Source organism: Lynx canadensis, chromosome D3 (genome assembly GCF_007474595.2).
Source record: "Lynx canadensis isolate LIC74 chromosome D3, mLynCan4.pri.v2, whole genome shotgun sequence".
Lineage (NCBI taxonomy): Eukaryota > Metazoa > Chordata > Mammalia > Carnivora > Felidae > Lynx > Lynx canadensis.
In genome coordinates this window covers 456,484-479,769 of record NC_044314.2, presented here as the reverse complement: position 1 = coordinate 479,769, position 23,286 = coordinate 456,484, and the positions used below count along the sequence as shown (strand labels likewise).

General features: G+C 42.4%; 1 protein-coding gene across 4 annotated transcripts in view; it reads right to left on the bottom strand.

The window, feature by feature from the left end:
* Positions 1-22,617, bottom strand: part of ADNP2 (ADNP homeobox 2) — a 30,793-nt gene extending 8,176 nt beyond the window's left edge. The window contains exons 1-3 of one of the 4 annotated variants that reach the window (XM_030336052.1): positions 22,590-22,617; positions 14,851-14,971; positions 1,186-1,275 (exon numbers count right to left, since the gene is read on the bottom strand). In XM_030336052.1, coding sequence (XP_030191912.1) covers positions 1,186-1,275; positions 14,851-14,958 — 198 coding nt within the window. In that variant the 5' untranslated portion in view covers positions 14,959-14,971; positions 22,590-22,617. Of the gene's footprint in view, positions 1-1,185; positions 1,276-14,850; positions 14,972-21,682; positions 21,735-21,769; positions 22,194-22,589 lie in introns of those variants that run through there. The other 3 variants (XM_030336051.1, XM_030336053.1, XM_030336056.1) reach the window with 3 other exon arrangements.
* Between the last annotated feature and the right edge of the window lie 669 nt (positions 22,618-23,286).

Genomic DNA, 23,286 nt, shown 5'->3' with positions numbered 1-23,286 from the left:
AACAAATCCAAACACCACTATTTCATACTGATTTAACACGTTATGCCCAGGCTCTATTCACCCCAACAAAAACATACACACCTTGAGGAAAAAACCTAACTTGTACCTCTTTGTATTAGGCACTCAGAAAGTTTTACCTACTTTGTAGCAGGTTTCAAAAAGTGTTTCTTGATGAAAAGCATATAATTATATATTACAGTGCATATTGCGTTATAGGATCTTCTGAGAATTTGGAAGACAGAAATCAGTGAGATGTAAGAAAAGATTCATGAAGTCAAGGTCTTCAAAGCAAGGCATATCTGAACAGCCATATGCTGTTCCAAGCAGGAGAATGACCAAGTCAAAGGGGTTTCAAGGCATCTTGTGTCTGATGGTAGAGAGGGAAGTGTTGGGTCAAGGAGGGCAGGAGACCAACAGGTGTGACACAAGACAGGCAGAAAAGTGGAACTGAGACCAGTTGACAACAGAAATGTTGATACAGAAAACTGTGACAGAACAATGACTGACTAGTGATAGGAAAAGTTTATTTAAAGTCAAAAGTCCTGGGGAGCCTGGGTGGCTCAGTCAGTTAAGTGTCTGACTTCAGCTCAGGCCATGATCTCGCGGTCTGTGGGTTGGAGCCCCGCACTGGGCTCTGTGCTGGGACAGGCTGAGCATGACAGTGAGGAAGATGCTAATGTTATGGATGGCTGGATAGTAGGAAAGGGTTTCCAGAAAACACTTTAATGAGGAGAATTTAGCTTGAATCTGCTTGGGTTTGGTCTCAAATTATTATAAATTGTATTCCTCAACTAAAAGATCTGTATTTTTAAATTGTAAGCTTTCAACTTTAAATTTCTGAAACCAGGATGTACTTTCATCACACATAATGTCATGGCATTTCTTTTTACTCAGAATGGTTAGAAACCAAGGCCCTTCTTATATGAGTAGCATCTTATGATCAAGGACAAATAACAGTTTCACTACATCACTTTTTCAACTTTATGTACAGAAACCTCTCAAAGCATCAATGATTCTATATTATAAAGCATTTCACTTTCTCCTGCTCCTTCCCTGAGTGTTTACATTTACGCCTCTCCCCCTCACTCATCAGCAATCCCAACACATGTGATGTTCCTCAAAAGTAGACTGAAACTTACCCCCAGCTTCTGAGGAAACATAAAAATCAAATACAAAAATACATACCACTTTCTTTCCAGAAGGTTCCCAGAGAGAAATATCTCCCCATGATGTGTTAAAAAAGTACTTCTCTCCTGGATCAAAGCCTTTAAGGTCCTTTTAAAAAGGGAGAAAAAGAGAGACCATTAAGCAATTTCAGAAGATAAATAACCTGAAGGGATTACTTAGCACCTAAGAAATCCGCATGGGAAAGTGAAATGAAAATGTAGCCCATGAGCAAACTGCAGCCATAAAGCACAAGAACAGAGGAAAAGGCTGAAATAATCCAATTAAATATTAAAGTCTTAAACATCTTTTGAAAAAAATATTTTATTTTTTTAATTTACATCCAAGTTAGTTAGCACATAGTGCAGCAATGATTTCAGTAGATTCCTTAATGCCCCTCCTCCATTTAGCCCATCGCCCCTCCCACAACCCCTCCAGTACCCTGTTTGTTCTCCATATTTAAGAGTCTCTTATGTTTTGTCCCCTTCCGTTTTTAGTTTCCCTTCCCTTGTGTTCATCTGTTCTGTCTTAAAGTCCTCATATGAGTGAAGTCATATATTTGTTTTTTTCTGACTAATTTCGCTTAGCATAATACCCTCTAATTCCATCCACGTAGTTGCAAATGGCAAGATCCCATTCTTTTTGATTGCCGAGTAATACTCCATTGTGTATATATACCACATCTCTTTTATCCATTCATCCAGGGACGGACATTTGGGCTCTTTCCATACTTTGGCTATTGGTGATAGTGCTGCTGTAAACATTGGCATGCTCGTGCCCCTTCGAAACAGCATACCTGTGTCCCTTGGATAAATACCTAGTAGTGCAATTGCTGGGTCACAGGGTGAAAAATTTTTTTAACATTTATTTTTGAGAGAGACAGAGAATGAGCAGGGAAGAGGCAGAGAGAGGGGAGACACAGAATCTGAAGCTGTCAGCACAGAGCTCCGAGCTGTCAGCACAGAGACTGAGGTGGGGCTCGAACTCACAAACTGCAAGATTATGACTTCAGCCCAAGTTGGACACTTAATCGACTGAGCCACCCAAACACCCCTAAAAATTAAAGTTTTAAATTGTAGTTAAAAACTACAGTTTTATAAGAAATAAACAGATGAGATTTCCCACTAATGATTTTTATTTTTTAAGTTTATTTTGAGACAGCGCAAGCATGGGTGGGGCAGAGGGAGATGGGGAAGGAGGATCTCGAACTCATGAACCCTGAGATTATGACCTGAGCCGAAGTTGGACACTTAACCGACTGAGCCACCCAGGCATCCCCCTGCCCCCATAATTTTCAAAAAAGAGAAGCTCCATAAGCAAACACGGTCTTCTGTCAGGGGTGAGCACTTGGGAGGCTCCTGGGAGAGTATCAAGTAGGAGCTCCAAGTGTGTGCCTGACCAAGGACACCAGAGTCAGTATGGGGAGGACAGTGTGGACAAGGGTGCGGCTAACACAACAGAAGGGGGTGAGGAGACGGAGGGAGGGATGGGGATAGTGAGAACTGGACAACCAGATGCAACAGTGTTCACACTGAATCCTGCGTCAGATAAACCAAGTGCAAAACGTATCTGGAGGAAAACTGGAGAAGTCAGAATGTGGACTAGGTATCAGATGAGAAAGACAAGCGTTAACAACACCGAAAGATGCAGGTAACTGAAAAAGCATGACCAGTAAGAGAATAAGAGCTCACTGTGGTAAAGACTCTACTCACACAAGTGTTTGCACAAAGAAAGAGAAGGCTAAACAGTAAGATGTCAGTAGCGGTAATCTCTGAATGGCAGAAATGTGGCATTTAAAATTTTATTTTCTAAAGAAAGGATTACCTCCATTTTCTAACTTTCCCAATTTACACTGCTGTTTTTACAATGATTAAAGATTATTTGTAATACAAAAAAGAATTAGTTAAGCCAGATAATAATATAATAGCTGTCTTCAAATGTACCTATGCTAATACACTGCTTACCAAGTCAATTCAGAACTAGAGAAAAGTACAAATTCGTACAAAGATTTAAATTGGAAATAATGCATTCTGAGGTGATAACATATGTACAAGTAAAACGTATGACAACAATAACACAAAGGCTAGAATGGGAAATGAGAGCATAGTATTGATGTTTTTTTCTTTTAATCTTTATTTATTAAGTAATCTCTATACCCCATGTGGGACTAGAACTCACAACCCTGAGATCGAGTCACATTTTCTACCAACTGTGCCAGCCAGACACCCTCTGTAAGGTTCTTATATGTGGAGCGGTATTATATTAGAAGGTAAACAGGGGCGCCTGGGGGGCTCGGTTGGTTAGGCATCGGACTCTTGATTTCAGCTTAGGTCATGATCTCACAGTTCGTGAGTTCAAGCCTTGCATCAGGCTCCATGCTAACGGTGCGGAGCCTGCTTGGGATTCTCTGTCTCCCTCCCTCTCTGCCCCTCCCCTGCTTGTGCTCATGCTCGCATGCTCTCACTCTCTCTCAAAAACAAATAAATAAACTTTAAAAAAAGGTAAACAAAAACATACAGCTAATAAGCCAATAATGGGAGATAAAATGGAATCATAAAAACCGTCCAATCCAAAACAAAGCAGAAGAAGAATAAAAAAGGAAGCACAGAAAAGACAGTAAAAAGAAACAGTGACATGGGCAATTTAAACCCAACCATATCAATAACCACACTAAAGAACAAGAGCTGGAAACTTTTTCTAAAGTAAAAGCCAGATAACAAATATTTAGGGCTCTGCCAGCCATGCAGGCTCTCACACAATTACTCAGTGCCACCATCACACACAAAGGCAGCCATGAACACTAACAAGCATGGCTACATTCCAAGACAGTTTATTTACAAAATAGACAGCAAGCCAGATTTGGCCCACGAAGCACAGTTTGCCTACCCCTGGTCTAAATACTTAAATTAAGAGGCACAGAGTATCAGACTGGGTAAATAAAAACAAGATCCAATTAAATGCTATCTACACAAATTTCATTTTAAACGTTTTTTTAAATGTTTATTTTTGAGAGAGAACAAGTGGGGGAGGGGCAGAGAGGGACGGAGACAGAGAATCTCCAGCCGACTTCGCACTGTCAGCAACAAGCCAACTTGGGGCTCAAACTCAAACTCACAAACCAGGACATTATGACCTGAGCCGAAATCAAGAGTCGTACACTTAACTGACTGAGCCACCCAGGCGCCCCCAAAATTTCACTTTAAATACAAAGACAGACAGGTTAAAGGTAAAAAGATGGAAAGAGAGGTGTCATGCTATTACTAATCAGAAGAAAGCTGGAGGAATCACATTACCATCAAACAAAGCAGATTTCAGGGGGAGGAAATATTAACATGGATAGAAGGTCACTTTGTAACAACAGGACAATTCATCAGCAGAACAAAGCAATCCTAAACGTGTATGTACTCAGAGAAAAGTACATGAGACAAAAACTGATTAAATTGAAAAGAGAAATAATCAAATCCAAATATACAGTCGGAGACGTCAACACCCCCTCTTCTCTCAATGAGAGAATATAACAAATCCACAAAAATCAGGAAGGATAAGGATACACAGGACTGAACACAACCAACCACCTGACCACCTGACCGAACGCTAATAGAGCTCTCCAGCCAGTAACAGCAAATCCACATGAAACACTTACCAAGACAGAGCTTGGGCAGAGCCCTAAGTCTCAATAAATTTAAAAGAATTAGAATAATTATAAAGTATATTCTCTAACCAAAGCAAAATTTAACAGAAATCTGTAACAAAAAATAATCTAGAAAATCCCCAAATTCTAGAAATTAAACACCCTTTTAATTCATGGATCAAAGAAGAAATCATGAACAAAATTAGACAGCATTTCAAAACTGAATGAAAGTAGAAACACAGTAAATCAAATGTGAAGGATACTTCTGCAATGCTCTCAAGGGACATTTATGGTGTTAAGTACTAAGAAAACAAAGGCCTAAAAAACAAGATCACTACAGCTCCTACAGATAAGAAATAATATGAACAACTTTATGTCGATAAATAGGACAACTTAAGTTGAAATGGATAAATTCCTTAAAAAAAGACCACCAAAGCTGGTTCAAAAAAAAAAAAAAGAGAGAGAAAGAGAAAGAGATGATAACTTGATATCTAGTCAAGAAATTGAATTCAAAGTTAAAAACCTTCCCACAAATAAAACTCCAACTCCCGATGGCTTCGTTGGGAATTCTAAACATTTACAGAAAAAATATTATCAATTCTACACTAAGTTCTTGAAGAGGAAGAAACAATTCCCAGTTCATTCCACAAGGCCAGCATTACCCTGACACCAAAACCAGACAAAAGATATTACAAAATTAAAACTACAGACCATGTCACTCATGAACATAGATGGAAAAATCCTTAAGAAAAATTCTGCAAATCCATCCAACATATAAAAAGAACCAAGTGAGGCTCCTGGGTGGCTCAGGTCACGATCTCGCAGTTCGTGAGTTCTAGCCCCACATCGGACTCCCTGCAGACAGTGCCGAGCCTGCTTAGGATTCCTACCCCCCCCCCCCAAAATAAATAAATAAACTTAAAAAATGGGGCTAACAATCACACTGCATGGTAACATAATGAACATTCTTACTGCTATTTTAAGCTTCATTTCAATTTTTTTTTTAATTCAATACCACCAAATGTTAAGGATACAACTGAAACCCTCACACGCTATTTTTTTTAATGTTTATTTATTTTTGAGACAGAGGGAGACAGAGCGCGAGTGGGGGAGGGGCAGAGAGAGAGGGAGACACAGAACCTGAAGCAGGCTCCAGGCTCTGAGCTGTCAGACCAGAGCCCGATGCAGGGCTCAAACCCACGAACTGTGAGATCATGACCTGAGCCACCCAGGTGCTCCCCTCACACACTATTATTAACAGGAGTGTGGAATCACACTACATAAAGGTCTGGCCGTTTCCTATAAAACTAAACAACCCCATAAACAGATGTCCACAAAAATACTTTTATAAGAATATTCATAAGAACCTTATTCACAATAACTAAAAACTAACGAGAGCCTAGGTGTCAAACGTCAGAAGAAAGGATCAATAAACTAATCCATGTAGGTAATGGAATACTGCAACCACACAGAACAATCTCTCACAGGAGCACATATAATTTCATTTACATAAAACTGTAGAATAGGCAAATCTAATCTATAGTACAAAATTTCAGAACAGTGGTAGTCAGTGGAGTGGGGCAGGGACTGACTGAAACAGGGCCAGAGGAAACTTTCTGGAGTGAAGGAATTGTCCTACATCTTGATGGAGACTCGTATTTCATGAAGATAAGCATGTCACAAATCATCATCTGAAGACACTTTAGTGCATTTCACAGCATATGAATTCCCCACCCCCCAAATGCTGTAACAAACACTAAACTCTAGTGACATGTAAGCTGAGTGTTAAGGGTAAAATGTACTGTTGCTGCAACATTCTTTGGAATGCATCAAAAAATAAGAATGATGGGCTAAAGACAAACACATAATTGTTTCATATATGGAGTTATTCCTATATACATACAATGTTTTACAGATGATGATTTTTATATATGCACACACACACACACATATATATATATATAAATTTTGTAGAATTTAGGTAGATGAGCTTTCACTGTACAGTCCTTTCAACATCTCTGTAGGTTTAAATTTTTCATAAGAAAACACTGGAAAAGAAAGAAACAGCAATGTTTTGTCACAGGAGATAAGGGAGGAGAGTTTATTATTTTTTTATATATAATTTATTGTCAAGTTGGCTTCCATCCAATACCCAGTGCTCATCCCAACAAGTGCCCTCCTCAATGCCCATCACCCACTTTCCCCTCTCCCCCACCCTGCACCAACCCTCAGTTTGTTCTCTGCATTTAAGAGTCTCTTATGGTTTGCCTCCCTCCCTCTGTAACTCTTTTTTTGCCCCTTCCCTTCCCCTCCCCCATGGTCTTCTGTTAAGTTTCTCAAGATCCACATATGAATGAAAACATATGGTATGTGTCTTTCTCTGACTATTTCACTTAGCATAACACCCTCCAGTTCCATCCACATTGCCGCAAATGGCAGGATTTCATTCTTTCTCATTGCCGAGCAGTATTCCTTGTGTATATAAACCACATCTTCTTTATCCATTCATCAGTTGATGGACATTTAGGCTCTTTCCATAATTTGGCTACTGTTGAAAGCACTGCTCTAAACATTGGGGTACATGTGCCCCTATGCATCAGCACTCCTTTATTCCTTGGGTAAATTCCTAGTAGTGTTATTGCTGGGTCAGAGGGTAGTTCTATTTTTAATTTTTTGAGGAACCTCCACACTGTTTTCCAGAGCGGCTACACCAGTTTGCATTCCCACCAACAGTGCAAGAGGGTTCCCGTTTCTCCACATCCTCACCAGCATCTGTTGTTTCTTGAGTTGCTAATTTTAGCCACTCTGACCTGAGTGAGGTGGTATCTCAGTGTGGCTTTGATTTGTATTTATGGGAGGAGAGTTTAAAGGAAGTGTTCTCCAATGCCAGGTGTGGGGGGGGGGGGGAGGGAGGGGGGCTAGTAAGAAAGAAAAAACAATTATTAGGAAATAAATAGATACTAACAATATTCCAATATATTTTTATAGATAAGATATACAAACAACAGGTTAATAAGCTCTTAAACATCTACTTATACATATACAGGTCTCTTAAAGATTGGTATAGGGGTGGGCTCACAACATGACAATCTGTAACACTGGTTTAAATGTCAATTTAATCCAAGACTTGACCCACAGAAATGGCTACTCTGAACACAACAGCACAAACTTGATGCAGTGAAGAACCAAGAATAAGTACCTAAACAAACAGAAAGACATTCAATGTTCATGGGTAGGCATACTGTCAAGATGTCAATACTACCCAAAGTGATCTACAACACAATCCTTATGGAAATTCCAAGTCTCTTTTGCATAAATGGAAACCCAATCTTCAAATTCATATGGAACTGCAAGGGAACCCAAATAGCCAAAACAATATAGGAAGGAAGGAAGGAAGGAAGGAAGGAAGGAAGGAAGGAAGGAAGGAAGGAAGGAAGGAATTGGAAGGCTCATACCTCCTGATTTCAAAACTTACCATAAAGCTACAGTAATGAACAGTATATGGGCACCTAGCTGGTTCAGTCTGTGGAGCACGATTCATGATCTCATGTAGCACCAGCATGAGGACAGACATATAGACCAATGGAACAGAACTGAAAGCCCAGAAATAAAACCCTAACATCCATGGCCAAATGATTTTTGACAAAGATGCCAAGTCCATTCAATGAGGGAAAAACAGTCTCTTCGATAAATGGTGCCAGGATAATGAATTTCCACAGGCATAAGAATGAAGTTGGACTCCTACTTCACACCACATACAAAAATTAATTCACAATGAATCAATGATCTAAACAGAAAGAAATCCAACAATAAACCTCTTAGAAGAAAACATATAAAAGAATCTTCATGACTGGATTTGGCAATGGATTCTCTGATACTACATAAAAAGCACCAGCAACAATAAAAAAAGGAAAAAAAAGAAAGAAACTGAACTTTACCAAAATTTAAAACTTTTGTGCATTGGAAGATACTATCAAGAAAGTAAAAAGAAACCTACAGAATGGGAGAAAGTACCTGCAGATCATATCTAATAAGAGTTTAACAACCAGGATAAAGAACTGCAATTCAACAAGAGAAAGACAAATAATCCAACTGAAAACTGGGCAAAGGATTTAAACAGAAATCTCTAAAGAAGATCTACAAATGACTAGTGTCCGATTTCAGTTCAGGTCATGATCTCGCGGTTCGTGAGTTCAAGCCCCACATCAGGCTCACTGCTGTCAGCCTGTCTGTGTAGAGACCACTTTGGATCCTCTGTCCCCACCTCTCTGCCCCTCCCCTACTTGTGCTCTCCCAAAAATAATTTTTTTTTTTTAAAAAAGAAGATATACAAATGGCCAAAAAGCACATGAAAGATGCTCACCCTTGTTAGCCACTAGGATGGTAAGGGAGGGAGAGAGAGAAAGGAACAGAAAAAGAGAGAAAGAGGACAAGGACGTGGATAAACTGGAAATCTCATACGCAGCTGGTAGGAATGTAAAAGGGTACAGCCTCTGTGGGAACAGTTTGGCAATTCCTCAAAAAGCTCAACATAAAATTATCACATGATCTAGTAATTCTACTCCTAGGTATATACCCAAAAAACTGAAAACAGGGGCTCAAATAGATACTTGTAAGCCAAAGTTCACTGCAACATCATTCACAACAGCTAACACATGGGACCAACCCAAAGTCTACCAAGAGATGAACTGCTAAACAAAAAGGGTGTATTCACACAATGGATATGATTTAGCCATAAAAAGGAACAACATTTTGATACATGCTACAACATGGACTATGCTTAAAAACATTTACCTAAGTGAGATAAACCAGGCACAAAGGGACCAGTATTACAATTCCACTTACATGACACATCTATAACAGGCAAACCCATGGAGATAGGGTAGATGAGAGGTCACCAGGGGCCGGGCTGGGGAGGACGGAGAGTTACTGTTTCATAATCAAAGTTTCTGTTTGAGGTGATGAAAATTTTGGAAACACAGTGGACCGTGAAACAACACAGGTTTGAACCATACAGGTCCACTTATACACACACTTTTTTCAATGAATATGTACATAGTACTGTAAATGTATTTTCTCTTATGATTTTTTTAACATTTTCTTTTCTCTAGCTTACTTTATTACAAGAACACAGTACATAATACATTCAACATACAACTGTTGGTGTTGACTTTTGATTCTGGTCAACAGTGGACTATTAGTAGTTAAGTCTGGGGGGAGTCAAAAGTTATGCCCGGATTTGACCACGCAGAGGAAGGGAACTCAGTGCCCCCAACCCCCACAAAGTTCAGGAGTCAACTGCAGACACTGTGGATAGTTGCAAAAACAGTGTAAATGTTATTAATACTAATGAAGTGTGTACGTAAAAATGGGAAAAATGGCAAATTCTACGTTATATATGTTTTGCCATAATAAAAAACACCTTTAAATATCCTTGGAAGATTTAGGAGAAAAAAGAGGGCAAAATATTTCATTACTTACTTTACATGGATTATATGCTGAAATATTTTGAATATATTAGGTTAAGTAAACTAAATTATTAAATATAAAAAAAAAAATCTGAGGTCTTAGAAAATACCAGTGAGAGCCAACTCCAAGGGCACAGGACTAGTGCAGCTGTATGGGGCCCTGTGCTCAGAAAGGCCAGTGCTGGGGTTTAATGCTCTGTTGTCACCATCTTGAAATTGAGAATTATTTTATCTTTGAATTTGTTTTGTAAAACCAAGTCTGATAGGACAATGGGGCACATGGTCCTACCTCCAATTTTCCTGGGGAAGAGTCTGTGCCTGCTCTCCACTCCTCACCCTGCAGTCATTCCCACTCTCATCCACACCACCTGGGGCAGTGACCAAGCTGTTAGGAAGTCCACATTCCATCATCACCTCCAGTGGGAGCCTGGCACAGACTCAGGCAGGGGAGGGCTCAGGTGGGGACCTTGACCCCTGCCTGGATCCAGGTACCACAAGCACCCCAGCACAGAGGCTGCAACCCCTTGGGAGTTACTCACGTGCTGTGGGTTGGGACAACAGGCCTATGGGCCAGCGCAAACCCACTTTTTTATTTTGTACAGTGCCCTGTAAGTTACACCGCCAGCCCCTACTTTAACCAATCAAATGTTAACTTTCAAAAAAAATCAAGAGACTCCAATGAGTAGCAGGATTTAGATCTACTTTTAGAAAAGAAGATGAGGTTCTTGGAAAAGTCTATCTTCACTAAAGTTCATTTTTCTCATACAGGCTTTCAACAAGACTGTGTTGCCTAAAATCTGAAGTCCTAACTCTTGGGAAAGTACAGTCCCAGACACTCTGGAAATCAGAGAAGGTAGCATGACATCTCACTGAACTTGAAATGCTGGGTAAGGAAGAAGGAAGAATCATGACAGGTGTCCGCTCCTTAGCTCCTCCAGTTTCCAATGCAGACTCTGCCAGCCTCACAGTCTTCCGCTAAATTCCCTTTGGCTCAAACTGGTCAGTGTTGGTTTCTATTGCTTGAAACCCAGATTCTAAATACTATGGGGGATTAAGAATAAATGCATCTGACATGGAAAAGAATTATTAATATAAAATTCAGTGAAAGACAAAAACAAAGCTAGTATACTATCATATATAGGTTGATCACTCTCACTTAAATCTAGAAAAATACACAATGTTAACAACGGATATTTTGGGGTAATGGCTTACAAACGAGTCTTCTTTTCTCATCTATGTTTCTGCATATGTTTTCTAATTTTTCTAAACTGAACTTTACATTCCCTGAATTTTAAACAATTTTATAAAATATAGGACCAGCTACAAATTAAAAAAAAAAAAAAAAAAAACTTCTCCCTCAAAAGAATTAGCAACATTTAACCCAACAGTTAATCTAAATGAATACTTGTAAACCATTCAGATCTCTCAATTTCACCTTATAAAGTATGTACATATCTGTATCCACATAATCAAGAAAGTAAACAAGTCTTGAGCAAATTCAGATGACTAAACACATTCTCAGGCTGACGAAGGAAGCAAAAGTTAGTGTACTGTTCTACACAATGTCAAAAACAAAGGACACCAGGATGAAAATTTTAGTTGTTACTGGTGTTTTATCTAAGAATAAAACAAAACCAATTTTGGAACAGAATTCCATTTATAAACTGAATTCACATTCAAGGTCACGAAAGAGACATGACAGCCAAAGGCCTGACCCTAGACTAGGTCCATCATGGACAAGGAGGACGTGCTACAAAGGATCAGAGGATATAAAAATACCAGTTTGCTTCAGTTGATAACCATCCTGTGGTAACGTCAGACTATCCTTATTCTTAGAAAACACACATTTGAAGTACTACACACACACACACACACACACACACACACACACGAGCAAATGTTAAAGCAAACTGTGAATGACTGGTTAATTTGGTTTAAGTGTAATGTGTTCTTGAATTCACTCTGCTGGTTGGATGGGGGTTAATCAACTGGGTTGTGGTTCTAAATTCCATGTTCCTGGAATACCCTTTCTAATTCTTCCCACTGAGTAATCCTACCCATTCTTTAAAAATAAAGAAAACATTTCAAATCTCATCTCCATAAAGGCCACACTAGCCTCCCCAGCTAGAAGTGATCTTTCTGCCTATTTCTCACTATTACTGTTAACTAGGTCTTTTGACTCCTACTAAACTGCCATCTCTCTAACAAGGGTGAGGATCCTGGTATCTTAATTCTCTATATTCCTTCACTGTAATAAGGACGCTGAGGTCCAAAGATTAACTGATTTGCCCAAAGTCACATAACTAGCTAAGAGCCAAGATTAAAATAAAAAGCATCTCTTTATATCCCCCCAATGATCCAAAAACATTCTTAGTCTATTTACTGAAAGATGCTACTACCCTTCAGGGCCATTTTTTGAGCATCAGCCACATGCCAGGCACCACTGTAGGAGGTTCCCACACGTTATCATTTGAAATATCCTGTGTCTATATGTACACACTTGTGTTCTTAGCTTATATATTCTCCACAAATATTAAATACACATACTTAGTGCGATAAAGTGATTTACAAGAAAGTTATAAGAAATGATTAATAAGGTTATTCAGATGACCTAATATGTATTTCTCAGATAAATTTGGTCTTCATTCACAGTTCCTGACAACGCTTGCAAGCTGTAAAGGTGCAATGGTATTTTGTTATTAATGACGGTGACTGGTAGAACCATCCCCCATCCCCCACCCCACCCCCACCCCCCGCCAAAAAGTGCAGCTGGTTTCCAGGATGACCACCCCAGCTTCTGGGGAGGTGAGAAGGGCTGGAAGTTGGACAGACCAAAGACTTAATCAATCGTGACTATAAAAATTTTATTTCTCTCTTCAGGGAGCTTCCACACGTGGGAAACCAGAACACTTCTGTTATATGAGGGTGGGGGAACCCCCCTTACACACACACATTGTAATTGGGTATGCAAACTTTATTACTGTTTTTTTTAATTTTAGAGAAAGAGAGAGGGAGAGAATGGGGGAGAGGCAGAGGGAGAATTTTAAACAGGCTCCATGCTCAGTGCAGAGCCTGATGCAGGGCTCAATCCCACGACCCTGGGATCATGACCTGAGATGAAATGAACAGTTGGACATTCAACCAATGAGCCACCCAGGCACCCTGGAATTGGGTCTAGGAACTTTAAAAGACTTCTCTATTACTAATGGCCTATGTCTACTATCAGCCTTCTCAATCTTGTCTCCAAATAATCACCTTGCTTTCTTCCTCATGCATAAAACATGACTTATAAACACAGATGCAAAGAACTCTTGAGAATCCTCTTACTTTAAGACTGCCGCTGAGCAGTAGCTTCTCCCCAAGAGCTTCGACTTCAGTATCTCCCCCATCCTTATATTTGCAGATGGACTTTCCCTCATAGTCTGTTATTAAAAGTATTGCTCTACATGGGTTTTTACTTTCATTCATTCGTTCAAAAAATATTTGTTAAAAACATATATATAGATATATGTGTGTGTGTGTGCGTCTGTGTGCGCACACCAGATCACAATTCTGATCACAGTTATTACAGTGGATTACGAAACAAAGAGGTCCTTGTCTTCTTCCATTTAAGTGGGGGAGACAGATAATAAATAACATCAGGTACTATGGGAGGTTTGAAGCAAAACAGAGCAGGTAACACAACAGAGAGTAGAGGGGAAGGCAGCATTTGAGAACAAAGATCTCTCTGCGACAGTAATGTCTGAACAGAGAATTACCTGGAATCCTTCAGAAATTAGTATTTGTCTACTTGAGAGCAACAACCAGTTCTGGCCATAACGAGGATCCTGGTAATTAGTTTTACACCAACTTTTAATAAATAAAATCAATCTGGCTGAAAGTCTGAGATTTAACCCTTCTCAGGCCAATACTGTGACTCAAACTGCTCACGAGTTTAAAAACCAAAAAAACAAAGAGGACACGGTCTTATTTTGTTAGTTATGAATAAAACATGCATACAATTACCAATGGCTTCAAGGATACACACCAGACCTTAACGATATTTATTTCTTTACTACATATGCCAGCCATATATTCTCAAGTTATAAGAAAGGAAAAAATTATACGAGAACACAACTTATCAGAGTATGTGACTGTGACTTTAATTTTTAAACTTTTGTTAAGACTGCACATATCAAATTCACAAATCAGAAAACCCCTATCACATCATGTACAAATTCCCATCTGGTGATTACTCCAACAACAGCGGGAAATCAAGTTAGGGTCTTCTTTTGCTAAAATAACAAATAATTCAATACGCTCCCTTCAAGGATCAAAAACCAATATATTTGATAACTAATGATGATAAAAAGGCCCACCTGAAAGTAACTTTAAAAACTTGAACAGCTTAAAGTAGCTCACTTTAAGTCAGAAGACATAAAGAAGAACTAATGATGCTCTCACGCAGTCATTTGAATTATTAGCAATTTCCATCTTGGAGAACCTTATCCATTCTTCAAAAACTCCCCGTTCAAATCTTGCCTCCATAAGCCAACCTCGCGCCTCTAGCATCACTGTCCTCTCTCCATCTGCCTCATGCACTCTTACCTTCAGCAACTCCTTGCAGCTGTCAAGCCCAATATCCACAAGAATGCCTTTCACCTTTCTTCGTACCTTCCTGATGTTGTCAAGATTTTCCACAGGAATTTGAAACATTTTTGAATCTTTCCTTAAAAAGAAAGAAAACAAAACTGAGTACCTGTATCTATATCTTTAACAGAGTTCGTAAAACACTAAGAACAGAGTAATTTTCAACAAATTATGCTAGGACAACTACATATCCATATGCCAAAAAATGAAGTTCGACTCTTTCTTACCACCATACACAAAAATCAACTCAAAAATGTATCATACACCTCTGTGTTAAGAGCTTAAACCTTAAATCTCAAAAGAAAACAGGAATAAATCTTCGTGACCTTGGATTTGGCATCGGATCCTTAGATATGACACCAAAAACCACTAACAACTAAAGAAAGAGTTGGACTTCATCAAAATAAAATACTTTTACACCTCAAAGAAAACCATGAAAAAAGTAAAAAGAGAATCCACAAAAATGGGAGGAAACATTTGCAAATCGTATTTCTGAGAAGGAACTTCTATCCAGAACATATTAAGAAAATACCTCATAATTCAATAACTAAAAGACAAAGAACCCAACTTAAAAATGGACAAAAGATCTGAATATTTCTCCAAAGATAATATGCAAATAGCCATTAAGCACAGGAAAAGACGCTAAACAACATCAGCTGTGGAAATGAAACTCAAAACCACAATGAAATATGTAACTTTACACCTACTAAAATGGCTATAATTTTAAACAAAAGAAAAAAGAAAACAAAGACAACAGCGCTGGACAGGATGTGGAGCTACTGGACCTCTCATACCTGGAGGGAATCGTGTAAAATGGTGCAACCAGTTTGGAAAATAGTCTGGCAGTTCCTCAAAAGATTGAATATATAAGTATCACATGAACCACTGATTCCACTCAAGAGAAATTAAAAACATGCATCCAAACAAAAACCTGTTCACAGATGTTCACGGCAGCATTATTCATAATAGCCAAAAAGTGGAAACAACCCACATGTCCATCAACTGATGAATGGATCAATAAAATGTGGTATATCCATACACTGAAATATTTGGTCATAAAAAGAAATAAAATACTGACACATGCTATGATGTGAATTAGCCCTGAGGAACACTGTGCTAAGTAAAAGAAGCCAGACATGCAGGACCACATATTCTAAGATTCCATTCTTACCAAGCATCCAGAACAAATTTATAGAGACAGAAAGTAGCATATTAGTTGTCTAGGGCTGAAGAGGAACTCTACGGTGATGGCTAAGGAGCAACACCAATGTTCTAAAAATCAAATGTGACGATGTATGCACAACTCTGTGAATATACTGGAGGACGGTGAATTATTCACTTTAAACAGGTGAACTGTACGGTATGTAAGTTACATTTCCATAAAGCTGTTTTTTTCATGTTTATTTTTTTATTTTTGAGAGAGAGAATGAGAGGGGCGGGGCGGGGCGGGGGGGGGGGGGACAAGAGGATCTGAAGCAGGCTCTGTGCTAACAGCAGAGACCAAAACACGGGGCTTGAACTCACAAGTTGACGCTTAACCAACTGAGCCACCCAGGCACCCCTCCATAAAGCTATTTTTAAAATATCTGAAAAGGCATAAAATTAAACTAAACCCTGTGGTACTTGACCAGAATAGGAGGTACAGGTGTGACCTTATTGTTTTTAATATATACTTAAATAAAAAATAAGTACAACCGTAAATGTGTGTGTATATATTCCATAGCTTTGTCACTAAGATGGCCTAGAAGCAGCTGCACACTCCAGTAGCAGTGAGCACTCCTAAGGCCCAAATCTTATTTTCTAAAAAGAACTTTCCATTAAAAAAAGAACCAGGACTCCTTAGAGAAATGGCTGATTCTAGGGCTGGATCATGGAAAAGACAAGATGAGCTGAGATTGTCCTGCACCAGAAAATAAGGAAGTTGCTCAAAGAATGAAGAGACACGTCAAAAGGACTCAAAAGAAGCCAGGTTAAAGAAGTTCCCACAACCCAAATATGGGACAATTTGGGCATCCAATAGATTACAACCTGTGCCAACGAATTTTCCAAAGACAACGCGACAATATCTCCCATCCCACGTGCCATTTTAAAACATGATCTCGACAGGCCTCCTCAAAGGTGGGGCACAGATGCCCTTGGACCTGGGCAGAACTTTTGTGGCTGCCTCAACCAACGAAGTATGGCAGAAGCAATGCCACGTGACTTACCAGACTAGAGCACCAAAATGGCACACACTTCTGCCTGTCTAGGAACCTTCACTCTTGAAATCCAGACACCACATCGTGAGGAAACCTAACTGGCCCACGTGGAGAGACTACATGGAAATGCTCCGACATCAACCACCAGACACGTGAACGAAGACACTTCTAGACACCTGCCTATCATGTCACCTCGGCCTTAGAGTCTTCCCGGATGAGGAATCAAACAAGTCATCTCCCCTGCTCCTGCCTGAACTCTGGATTCAAAGAATTAGAGTTTCAGAAAATGTTTTATTCTATGAAGTTTTGAGGTGCTTTGGTATATAGCAACAGTGACTAAAATATAATCCACCAGAACATAAATTTAAGTCCATGGTGATTTAAACAAATACACTGAAACTCTGATCAGGAATGGGATATGTACATGATTTCCAAGCGGCTCCCTAAACATTACTTAATAATAACCAAGAGTAATTCACAGAAGTCTGGTAGACTTCTTAGCCCAAATTAAGAGACCCTGTACAAAATAGCCTATATTTATCCAGTGCCCAGACCATACAAGGTAGCACTACTCATAACAGCCAAAAGATGGAAACAATTTAAGTGTCCACAGAATGGTAAATGGATAAACAAAATGTGGTACACCCATACAACACAATGCTACTTGGCATTAAAAACCAGGCACTGATGCATGTCACAACAGGAATGAATCTCAAAAACATGCTAAATGAAAGAAGGCAGACGCAAAAGTCCTCACTGTCTGACTCCATGTACGTGAAATATTTACAAGACAACTCTAGACATAGAAGGTAGGTAGCTGTCAGCTGGGAGTGGGAACAGGTTATTGGAGTGTGCCAGAAACGCTGTATCATTAGACTGTGGTGATAGTCATACAACTCTATATGAATTATACCCTTATAAAAAAAGATCATGAAGGAAAAAAAAGCTACAGAGAGGGAAGGAGGCAAATGTAACAGACTCTTAAATACTGAGAACTGAGAGGATGGGGGGGGGGGGGGATGGGCATCGAGGAGGGCACCTGTGGGGATGAGCACTGGGTGTTGTATAGAAACCAACTTGACAATAAATTATATAAAAAATAAAAATTAAAAAAATCATGAAGAAAAACTAAAGACCATTTCCCACTGAAACAGTTCCCACTGAAAGATACTAAAAATAAGTAAATACAATGGGCCAGTCTAACTGGATTCTTTTACTAGAAATGTTATGGAGCTGGCAAGACTTCGTGGGATCTGAGGGTTCCATGGTAATCATGTATTTATTTCCTGACTCGCTGTACTCTGGATACCCAGGATGCTTCCCTTGTGCTAAACGGCATTGGGGGTAATGTGGCATCTTGTTTGGCAACTTACTTTCAAATATTTCAGGGGGAAAAGTTCTTTGTATTATACTTGCAACTTTGTACAAATCTGTAACACTTTCAAAAAGCTTTTTGGTGGCGCCTGGGTAGCTCAGTCAGTTAAGCATCAGACTCTTAATTTTGGTTCAGGTCATGATCTCACACAGTTTATAGATCAAGCCCTGCGTCCAGCTCTGCACTCACAGTGCAGAGCCTGCTTGGGATTCTCTCTCCCTCTCTGTCGCTCAAAAATTAATAAATAAACAAACCTAAAAAAAAAAATAATTTAAAAAAAGGTTTTTTTTTAATGTATAAGCTATCAAAGCTAAAAAAGTCAAATTCAAGTTAAAGAACACCAGGTAAAATAATGAATGCCAATTTTTTATCAAAATAACTTTTAAAGACTGATAACATCTATTGATAGTGAAAGTAAGTACACAAATCATAATTTCTACATGTTTAGAGGGTAATTTGGCCATATCTCAAGATTTAAAAAAAAATTTTTAACGTTTTATTCAACTATTATATTGATTTATTTGAGAGAGAGAGAGAGAGAGAGCGCGCAAGCAGGGGAGGGGCAGAGAGGGAGACACAGAATCCAAAGCAGGTTCCAGGCTCTGAGGTGTCAGCACAGAGCCCGATGAGGGGCTCGAACCCACTGACGGGGACCTAAGCCGAAGTCAGACGCTCAACCAACTGAGCCACCCAGGCGCCCATATAGCCAAAGATTTTAAATGACAATTTCTATGAGTCAGCAATTCCACTTTCACACCCCTCTTGTAACCCCTCCTCCCCCAGCATAAACCTGGTGCCCCTCCAAGTTCACACTTCTTGCACGCACCAGGTTGCAATTATCTATTTATATATCCATTTCTCCTACTCGACTGAACTTCTCAGAGTAGGAATCATGTTTTATTTGCATGTCTGGGGCCTATCACTGAGTGTAATATACAGCAAGTGTTCACAGTAAATGAACAAGAAATTAAATAAAACAGGCTAAGAATCATAAGACATGCAGACAAAGGTTCAAAAAGGTTATGGAGGATTAGAGCTGGAGCCCAAGACAGTCTAAGTGAACAGACCAGCATCAAAAACCGATTGAGGTAAAGGAAAAGTCAATGTATTTGGCAAAAGGTAAGTAAAACCAAAAAGGCAGCCTAGAATCAAATGAGCGGGTTTGGGGGGAAGAGGGGTTAACATGTAAGAGGGAGAGTCTCAGGGTGGGTACAAAGGAAACGCAAAGTTCCTCAGAAGCTATCCTGAAATGAGTTTTCCAAACCCCATTATCTAGGTCAGAAGTGTATCTCAGGCTCCAAAGGAGAGACTGAAGGATCATGCAGTACTTTATAACTGAAGGATATCAAGTCACAGGAAATAAAGTAAAATACTAAAATTATTGGAAATGAAATGCACCGAATTGGGTTCTAGCTTTCAGAAGCCTCACCTCACAGAGGAGCTGTCAGGAGCCTTGTGATGGTGTCCCTAAAAACTAAACCCAAGGCCACTGTCAAGCCCACACTGGCTCCTACGGCCAGAGCAAGGCTCAACAACAGTCATTAGATGCTTTCCACTCAGCTCCACCAGACTTGCCTTCGCTTCCCCCCTAGAGTTCCATCACCCTCTCTGCCTTTGGGGCTCTTCTTGCCCAGAGCCAGCTGCTGGTTAGAAGTGTCCAAGATTAAAGCCACCACCCACATGTACCTGAAACAAGGAAGCTAACTTTGTCACTTGCAAAGAAGTATGGCTTTACATAGTAAGCACTGGTCCTACAGGGTTTTCACAAGCACCGCGTACAGGTACTGGTGGCCTTTCAGCAGCACTAGCTTAGGGGCTGGACTACTGTCACAGGCTGCTTCCTGGAGGCTGCTGCGGACTGCTAGCTGGCCCTATAGCTACTTGTTCAAGGCTTGGGAGTAGGGCCAGGAACTGTCAGTCTTCTTCCTTGAATCTGGAGAATAGGCACTTTATATTTTCAGACAGAGGTGCCCCCATTCCCACACCATTGCTAAGGCGGTCCCCCCCCCAAAACAAGTACATTAAATCCTTCTCCGCCACGAAACAGGAGACTAATGCAGCTGCACTCCTCTATCAGTCTCAGTTCACTGATCACCAAAAATCCCACTGATGTGCACAATAGTATTTCCCAAAGGGGCATGTGTAGGGTTTCCTTTGTTGTTTTTTAGCATCTTGATCATTTAAGAACATTCCATTCTGGAAAAAATAACACTTCAAAAAATAGCCGTTCAGGTAATAGGCGAAACTTTTCAAGCCAGAGAACCCTTGTTCTTGTGAAATCTAAGTTCCAAAAGGGTCTCACATGAGAGGCAACACTACACACTAGTCTCCCCGGCAAAGACTCTGGAACTGGGGGGCACCTGGTGGCTGAGTCAGGGAAGCCTCCGGCTGGATTTCAGCTCAGGTCACGATCTCACCGTCCATGGGTCTGAGCCCCACTCGGGCTCTGCGCTGACGGTGTACAGCCCGCGTGGGATTCGCTTGCTCTCCCTCCCTCTGCCCCTCCCCTGCTCACTTGTTCTCCCAAAATAAACATTTAAAAACACACGTATATTCTTTAACCGTACTTCCTGGGTTCAAATCAACTCCACAATTTATAAGCTGTAAAAATCTGGCAAATTACTTAATCCCAGGGCCTCAGGTGACCGTAAAACAGGAGCGCACAACCTCGGAAGCAGTTGGTGAGGATGAGTGAGTGAATACAAGAAAGGCACAAGCCCTGTGCTTGCTATCATCTAACTTCAAAATCCTAATGAAACGTCCCGGCCACTGGAATGATGCAGGACTTGCTTTTCAAGCAACTTAAGAAACACGTAATGCCTGTGCCCTACGTGAGAGCACAATTCGAAGGCCCCCGGCCGCCTGCTCACCGGGACACACTGCCTGGCACAGGGCGGCAGCCAGCCGAGGGCAGGGCAGAAATGCGGCCGCGCACACGCGCACAAAGCTCACAGGTGCCCCGGGGCCGCTCCAGGTGACAGCCTGGCCACAAGTCGGCCTCCGTCTCCCGTAACCAATCAACATCCAGCCACCCCCCCCCTCGGTCACACAAGTCAACGGGTCCCCCACTCCTGGCCGTCTCGCAAGCGGCACCCCTTCCCCTTCCCCGTACAGATCCGTGGTGCCACGCGTAAAGACCAGCGGCTCAGCGGTCCCAGCTCCAACCGAATTATCAAAGTTCGTTCACAAAACCGCCAGTCACGCCTCCATCACTTACCTCGGACCAGAGCGGAGCCTGCTCTCGTCACCTCCACTTTTACTCGCGGTCCCCCCCACCCCCAGCCGTGCGCAGCCCCCATCAGACCTGCGTGGCCCACCGGCCCAGCTCCCGCCGCGGGCGCCTCGTGGCGCCAGGGCCCGGGGCCGCTCGTTCGATTCCATCAGAACCAGCGTTAACCGCATTCTAGCAAGCCTTCCACTCAAACGCAGAGAAAACACTTCAAACAGTTAACTATCATCAGGCAACTGCGCACTACTCGAACTGGCAGGTAGCATTTTGGACGTCCCAAAGCCCAACGTTCGCAGGAAACTCGCAAACACCATCTCTGCCGGCGCAGGCAGCGGAGGCACACGGAAAGTTACAATTTTAATGTCAACATCTGCATATCCATCGTCGCCATTCACGTCAACAGCTCCGGAGTGGCTGTCGCGGTCCGGAGCTGCTCCAACGGTCCCTCTCCGCCGGAGGACAAGCGCCCCCGGGCAAACCTCGGGGCGGCCGCCCCCGGCTGCTCCGAGAACAGGCTCCGGGGCGAAGCTCGGGGGGCTCGGCGCGGCGGGAGGCGCGCCCCGCGGAGACCGCCCTCACCTCGCCCCGGCCCGCGCGTCCCTCGGCTCCGCTCCGCCCGGCCCCGGCCCGCCCCTCAAGCCCCCGCCCCCGCCGCCCGCGCCCGCCCCCCGCCGACCACCCCCGACCCCCACGTGACGCGGAGGGATGACGGGCGCCGTCCGGGCCGCGAACCCCGCGCCCAGAGGACGTCGCGGGATTCGTGAGGCGGCCGCGGGCCGCGGGCTGTGGGCGGGGCGGGGCGGGGCCGCGGTCTCGGCCGCCGTCGGGACTTCGCGGGCCTGGGCCGGGCAGGGCCGGGGGCGTCGCCGCGGGGCTGGGCCGGGGTCGTACCTACCGCTGGGCGCCAGGAGCGCCGCCGCGTCCCCCGCCGCCTCTCGCCGCGCCGCCGCGGCCCGCCGGGGCCCCGCGCCCGCGCCCGCCTCCGCCCCGAGCGGCGGGACCCCCGCCTCGGCGCGCGCCCACCCCCGCGCGACCCCGTCCCCTCCTCCCAGCACGGCCAGAAAGAGAAAATGGCGCTCGATTTGCCTCCGGAAGTGACGCGTGCCCTCATTTGCATGCCAATACAGCCAGCCAATGGGAGGAGAGTGTGCCTGGGACCCCTGGACACTGCCCCACAGGACCCTTGGGGCCCCTGCCTAAAGCTGGACTGGAGGCTCAGGAGTGAGAGTGGGGGGTCCCCTGTTGGAGCCCCCGCCCCTCCCCCCCTTCCTGCCACAGTGGGCTGGCCTGCCAGCCTCTCACTAGCATCTCTGCAAACTCTCGAGAGAGTTTGAGGGGGTGATGACGTCATTAAAGGAGGGGTGGAGGGAGGGTGGCGTCGACCACGTGACAGGTCACGTGGGCTCACCAGAGCTTTGACTTCATTTGCATGGAATGGGGGTGGAGCTAGTGGCAGTAGCAGGAATGGGTGACCCCGCCCACATCTCAGAGCCAATAGGAAACCGGGCGTGAGGACAATCTTGCCCTGCCATTGGAGAACAGAACTTGGGCTATCAGAACTTCGACAAGTGTGCCCTTGAAATTGACACATC